Raw genomic sequence first — 7,500 nt, forward strand, 5'->3', positions numbered from 1 at the left:
CAGGGGTTATAATCCCTCTCCACTCCATCCAAAACGAATAAAAAATGTTTTGCTTTAGTTATACTTAAAATTTTATCCAGTGAATATCTGATTGCCTCTTGGGGTATCAGGAAGAAATTTTTTCCTCTGCTGAGGAAGAATTGCTGGTCCGATCAGGTCCGCCTGTTGAGTTTTTCATGCAGACCTGATTGGTCCGCCCATGTAAAACCAGCCCAGCAGAGGTTAGTATAAATCATTTCAAAGAGATGTATGTTTGTTTTGTTTTTTTTTTGTTTTTTTTACATTTTATTTTCATACTTGCCTAGGTGGATGCAACTTCGGTCCCCCGGCGCCTCTAACACTGAGAAACGATCGATCAAACACCGCCGATCGCTCAGTTCTCACAGCTCTCTGCTCTGCCCCCTCCTCGCTCACTGGAGCGCTGGGCTGTGGAGGGGCGGGAGCAGCCAGTTCAGCCTCTCAGCAGCACGGTGAGAGGCTGAGCCAGGTGCCGGTCCAGGCATGTGGGCATATGTCGACTTCCGGGGTCGTGATGGTGCCCGAGCCTGGACCAACTCTGTAACATCAGCAGAGAGCAGACTTTAGACTGCACACTATCAGTCAGCAGCTCTCTGCTCTGCTCCAGTGAGCGAGGAAGGGGCAATGGGCTGTGGAGGGGCGGGAGCAGCCAACTCAGCCTCTCAGCAGCTTGCTGAGAGGCTGAGCCAGGTGCCGGTCCAGGCATGTGGGCATATCTTGACTCCGTGGTCCTGATGATGCCCGAGCCTGGACCAACTCTGTGACATCAGCAGAGAGCAGACTTTAGACTGCACACTATCAGTCAGCAGCTCTCTGCTCTGCCCCCTCCTTGTTTACTGGAGCACTGGGCTGTGGAGGGGCGGGAGCAGCCAGCTCAGCCTCTCAGCAGCTTGCTGAGAGGCTGAGCCGGGTGCCGGTCCAGGCACGTGGACAGATCCTGACTCTGTGGTCATGATGACGCCTAAGCCTGGACCAACTCTGTGACATCAGCAGAGAGCAGACTTTAGACTGCACACTATCAGTCAGCAGCTCTCTGCTCTGCCCCCCTCCTTGTTTACTGGAGCACTGGGCTGTGGAGGGGCGGGAGCAGCCAGCTCAGCCTCTCAGCAGCTTGCTGAGAGGCTGAGCCGGGTGCCGGTCCAGGCACGTGGACAGATCCTGACTCTGTGGTCATGATGACGCCTAAGCCTGGACCAACTCTGCGACATCAGCAGAGAGCAGACTTTAGACTGCACACTATCAGTCAGCAGATCTCTGCTTCCCCCTCCTTGCTCACTGGAGCAATGGGCTGTGGAGGGTCGGGAGCAGCCAGCTCAGCCTCTCAGCAGCCCTTCTGCTTTCTCCTGTGGCGTGTCCCCTGGCCCCCCATTTATCCGTTGGTGCTCATGCATGTATAGTTTAACATAACAATTGTACTGCTGGTCTGTAATAGGAATATTGTCAAAACTTTACCAATGTAATCCTCCTATTTGAAAGACAACGGCAAACAGTGGAATTCTTTTAGAGGGAACGGTCTATCAAGATAATCCGGTTTATATTTTTCTCATAGATTTTAAATTCTTTTTCAGTTTCATGGCTGGTGTCATTCACCCTTGGCGCATGAACTCGTTTGAACGCCTGTTGTGGCGCGCTTGCCGAGGATACCTTATCGTCAACTTTGTGGAGATGTCTGAGCCAATGGAGGACCTAGTGACGGTAAGAAAGCAATAACTGGCCTCGTTTCCACTGCTCTTCCTTCAGATTGGGGTTTGGGAGGGATTGGCCTGCTAGACAAGAGATTTTATGTAGGTATATCGCGGTTGTAGAAATCTTAAGTTGTACCTTTCATTAGAAGGGAAGTATGACCTATGGCCAAAGCCTTCATGGCCATGCTCCTCTTGTGGGTCAAATTAGTGCATTATGTAACCCAGTCAGTTTATAGTGGAAAAATTACCACTGTCAGCTGACATGGCAGAGGGCTTCCAGGCTTTGGAAGGATCCTGACCATCCCTGATTTGACAGCTGGCTCCGACTCTCCACATGTGGCAGATAGCAGGAGCCAACTACGTCCACCCATCTCCAGCCCAACACTCCAGTGAGCACTGGAGGAGCCGAGCAGAGCAAACTGACTGTCGCTGCTCTCCACTCTGTGCAGACCGAGAACTGAGCGATTATGGGTCACGTGATCGCTCCGTTCTAGGTCTTAGAGCCGGTGTAACGTTCAAAACCCTACCCCGTGAAAATTCCCTACCCTCGTCCCTTCCTGTGAGGGTACGTCATTCAACATCTGAGCAGCTTCCCATTGCGCATGCTCACAGCAGCGGAGGGTAGGGAATTTTCATGGGGTAGTGTTTTTAACCTTCATTTATCAGCTGTTGCGCATCCCACTGCACATGCCCAGCCGCTAAATTAAAGCGGAGTTCCACCCAAAAGTGGAACTTCCGCTTTAGGCAGTTCTAACCCCCTGACATGCCACATTTGGCATGTCATTTTTTTGGGGGGGGAGCGGGTACCTAGTTTTGACAGGTACCCGCTCCCACTTCCGCTCGGAGCGCTGCGGCGCCCTGAGCGGAAGTTCTCCTCTCCCCCCTCCCTCCCTGCAATCTTCTGGGACATGTCAGAGGTCCCAGAAGATTGCCGACCAATCACGACGCGTAGCGCAACTCGCGCATGCGTACAACTGTCACAGCCGTGTGCCCACACCAGTGATGCCCGCGCCGCAGGCAGAGAGGGAGAAGAGCGAGGCTTCGGGCGGCCGCATCGCTGGACCGTTGGACAGGTGAGTGTGTGTTTAGGCTGGAACTCCGCTTTAAATTATCTCAGAGACTTCCCTCATCAGCAGGTGCGGCGTCCCAAATGAGTGACTATTACGTTCTAAAACGCTGTAGCCGTGATTTGTATTTTCATAGACCCGCTGCCGATTAAATTTTCCACGAGCAGAGATGAGGGAAGTCTGACGGGTTGGAGCCAAGATGATTTCTCGCAACAGCTGATGAATGAGGCGGGGTTCCGTGAAAAAACACCATCCCGTGAAAATTCCCTACCCTCCGCAGCTGGCAAGCGGCTCAGCTGATGTATGACGTACCCTCACCGGAAGTGACCAGGGTAGGGAATTTTCAGCGGTAGGGTTTTTTCACGGAACACCGACATGGGACAGTTGCAGCATCACACTGATGGATGCTTGTTGTTTTTTTTTTTTTTTTTTTTTTTTTTTTAACACCTCCTTTACACCTTCTTTTAACCACTTTAGCCCTGGAGGATTTGGCTGCTCAATGACCAGGCCCTATTTTGCAATTCCGCACTGCGTGACTTTAACGGACAATTGTGCGCTCGTGCGACGCTGTACCCAAACGAAATTGACGTCCTTTTTTTTCCCACAAACAGAGCTTTCTTTTGGTGGTATTTGATCACCTGTGCGATTTTTTTTTTTTTTTTTTTTTTTTTTTTTTTTTTTTTTTTTTTTTGAGCTATAAACAAAAAGAGTGACAATTTTGAAAAAAATAACAATATTTTACACATTCTTTTATATGAAATTCTCAAAAAAAAAAAAATGTAAAAATCAAAATGTAACATTTTAAGCCAATTTTGTTTTCTGCTACATATTTTTGGTAAAAAAAAAAAAAAAACGCAATAAGCGTATTTTGATTGATTTGCGCAAAAGTTATTTGCGTTTACTAACTACGGGAAAGATTTGTCATTTTTATTTATTTTTTTTTATTTTTTTTTTTTGCGGGACTGCGACATTGCGGCGGACAGATCGGACCCCTAATTGACATTTTTGACACTTTTGGTGGGACCAGTGACATTACTACAGTAATCAGTGCTAAAAATATGCATCACAACAATCACAAAAGTATGAATCCAACCTCATAGATAATTATCAACTTATACCAGTTTGTGTTCATTGATTTTTTTTTTTTTTTTTTAATGTTTTTTCTTTTTTTGTGACAGGGTGAGAGCGTTACACAGATTATATTCCTGATCTCATACTGGGGTGAGAGAATTGGAGAGAAGATCAAAAAGATTGCAAATTGGTGAGTGTTAAAGCGCTTTTGTTAAGATTTTAAAATGAGATGATAAAACGACTAAACAAAACCAATTAGTGAAGCGCTTTCAAAAGACCGAAAATGCAAACTCCATATCTCAAAGCAGTATTAAACCGAAAAAGAAAACATTTTATTATATTGCAGCTTAGCATTCTTGGATGTAATGGCTGCATTCATTTTCTTATTTAGGCTTTCTTTATTTTGATCTGGTGATCTGGCCAGTAAGAGCCGGTTCACATAGGCGCGACCCGACTTGCCGGGGCGACCTGTGAAGTCGCGGTGCGCAGCTCGCACCGCTGCTAGCCAGCATTTACCGCCAGCAGCACACACAGCCGTACCAGCCAGAGCCAGCAGTACCCACAGCATTATAAGCCAGAGCCAGCAGTACCCACAGCAGTATAAGCCAGAGCCAGCAGTACCCACAGAAGTACCAGCCAGAGCCAGCAGTACCCACAGCAGTACCAGCCAGAGTCAGCAGTACCCACAACAGTACCAGCCAGCAGTACCTACAGCACAGTACCCACAGCAGTACCAGCCAGCAGTACCAGCCTGAGCCAGCAGTACCCAAGGCAGTACCTACAGCACAGTACCAGCCTGAATCGGCAATACCCACAGCAGTACCAGCCTGAGCCAGCAGTACCTGCCAGCAGTACCCACAGAATAGTACAAGCCAGCAGTACCAGCCAGCTGTACCCACCAGCAGTACCAGCCAGCTGTACCCACCAGCAGTACCAGCCAGCTGTACCCACCAGCAGTACCAGCCAGCTGTACCCACCAGCAGTACCAGCCAGCTGTACCCACCAGCAGTAACAGCCAGCTATACCCACCAGCATTACCCGCCAGCAGTTCTTTTCAAAACTTACCACCACAAAGTCGACTGCGCTGCAGACTGACCGACGCAAACCTGGAAAACCAGTTGCGAGTAGCAACATCATCAATACCAGCTAACATCACACACCTCACCAAAGAGAAGCAGTTGCAGCCATCACATTAGGGGTGAGTTAATTAAATTTTTGAACAAATATAACAGGCACATTTTTAAGTTGATAATTTTGTACGGCCCCCGAATGATTTTATAAATACCCAAATGGCCCTTGGCAGAAAAAAGCTTCCCCACCCCTGCCCTAGACTAACATGTGTTACTAACAAAGAGGTGTGTTACTGGCCAGATCACCAGGTAAAAGCAGAGGAATAAAAGCCATAAAAAATTAAAGCCACCACATTTAATTGGTGAGCTGCAATATAATACAATCTTGGTTTTGGGTTTAAAGTGGAACTAAACCCATGGATTTTACAGTTTAATACCTTCCAGCCCAAGCCAATTCTGGAACTCCTCCCCTACATGTAAAAATTAATCATTTTTGTGCTCGGAGCACCAAAACATTTTTTTTTTTTTTTTTAGCAGAGACCCTAAGGAATAAAACGGTGGTTGTTGCAAAATTTTTGTGTCACAGCAGCAATTTTTCAAACGCTTTTTTTTTTCGAAAAAACTTTTATGAATTAAAAAAAAAAACACAAAAATTAGCCCGATTTGTGTGTTTTTTTTTGTATAATGTGAAAGATAATGTTATGCCAAGTAAATATATGTAACACGCTTTAAAATTGCGCACACTCGTGGAACGGCGCCAAACCTCGGTACCTAAAAAATCTCCATAGGCGACACTTTTTACAGGTTACCTGTGTAGTTACAGAGGAGGTCTCGGGCTAGAATAATAGCTCTAGCTTTAACGTTCGCGGCGATATTTCACACGTGGTTTGTCGCTGTTTACATATGCGGGTGTGAAATTTGTTTGCGTTCCGCTTCTGTGTGCGAGGACTGGGGCATTTTAAATTTTTTTTTTTTTTTTTTTTTTTTTTTTTTTACGTTTTTATTTTTACACTTTCCCTTTTTTTTTTCTTTTTTTTTTTTTTGATCCCTTTTTATTCCTGTTTGTAAACATCCTTTGTAAAAGGAATAGGGCATGACAGGTCCTCTTTACAGAGAGATCTGGAGGGGGTCTAGAAGTCCCCACATCTCTCCTCTAGGCTGGAAAGCCTGAGATAAAGAAGAAAAAAAAAAAAGAAACAGCCATCTCAGGTTCTCCGGGTATAAAAAAGGCATCTTCCGAGGCCGGACATGTCATAACGACGTGCCCGGTCTCCGAAGGTCATATGACGTCCTTGGGCATGAAGTGGTTAAAAAAGTTATATTCCCGGAATGCTAACTGTCACATTGCTTGTGCTCTCTGACCAAATTGTCCAACCATCCAATAGCTGATGCATTAACTGATCACATGTGCAGCATCATGGCATTTGCAAATCAGAGGCCAAGATGGCAGCTTCCTTGGCTGAAAAGAATAGGAGGGTTTAGTTCCGCTTTAATATGGCTTTAACCATTTAAGGACCAAGCCTATTTCTGACACATGTTGTTTACAAGTAAAAATCAGTGTTTTTTGATAGAAAATTACTTAGAACCCCCAAACATTATATATGTATTTTTTTTAGCAAAGACTGGAGAATAAAATGGCGGTCGTTGCAATATTTTTTGTCACGCGGTATTTGTGCAGCGGTCTTTTTTGAAAAAAAAAAATGCACTTCGCTTAATTTAAAAAAACGAAACAGTAAAGTTAGCCCAATTTTTTTGTATATTATGAAAGTTTATGTCACACCGAGTAAATAGATACCTAACATGTTACGGTTTAAAATTGCGCATATTCCTAGAATGACGACAAACTGCGGTACTTAAAAATCTGCAAAGGCGACGTTTTTTTAAAAAAAAATGTTACGGTTACCAGTTTAGAGTTACAGAGGAGGTCTTTTGCTAGAATTATTGCTCTCACTCTGACGATCGCGACGATACCTCACATGTATGATTTGAACACCATTTACATTTGCGGGCGCGGTTTACGTGTTTTTTTTGGTCCGTGAGCTCATGAGGACGGGGGCGCTTTAAAAATGTGTTTTTATAATTTTTTTATTTTATTTTATTTTTAACACTGTTTTTAAAAAAAAAAAAAAAAAAATCCGATCACTTTTATTGCTGGCACAAGGAAGGTAAACATCCCTTGTGACGGTAATAGGCAGTAACAGGTACTCTTTATGGAGGGATCGGGGGTCTTTATATGACCCCAAAACCCTCCACTGCACTTCAAAGTATTCAAAACGCCGAAATCTGCATTTTTGAATACTGACAGTTTTTTTTTTTAAATCTGCGCCGTTGGCAGCCGAGTAAACTGGAAGTGACTTCGCTTTCGGGTTACACGATTGGAGACCTGATCGAGGCTGAATCCGGCTTCGTTCGGGACTCTTAACCAGCCGGCGGATGTGCCGGCTGGTTGCTTGGGTCTCCCAGTGGGATGGGAGACCCGGGCAAAGCGGTGAAAGGCGGCAGGAAGGGGGGGGGGGCTCGCTGGGATAATGTCATCGATTGTTCTCTCCAGGAAGCCAACCGCCGGCTCTAAAAAAAAAAAAAGACGCT

At 45.5% G+C, this 7,500-nt stretch overlaps 1 protein-coding gene across 1 annotated transcript in view; it reads left to right on the forward strand.

Moving 5' to 3' along the window:
- Positions 1-7,500, forward strand: part of TCIRG1 (T cell immune regulator 1, ATPase H+ transporting V0 subunit a3) — an 85,736-nt gene that overhangs the window by 26,189 nt on the left and 52,047 nt on the right. Inside the window, exons 6-7 of the mRNA XM_082269235.1 lie at positions 1,587-1,713; positions 3,949-4,031. Coding sequence (XP_082125361.1) covers positions 1,587-1,713; positions 3,949-4,031 — 210 coding nt within the window. The remainder of the gene's footprint in view (positions 1-1,586; positions 1,714-3,948; positions 4,032-7,500) is intronic.

Source organism: Pelophylax lessonae (genome assembly GCF_965119305.1).
Source record: "Pelophylax lessonae genome assembly, chromosome: 9".
Lineage (NCBI taxonomy): Eukaryota > Metazoa > Chordata > Amphibia > Anura > Ranidae > Pelophylax > Pelophylax lessonae.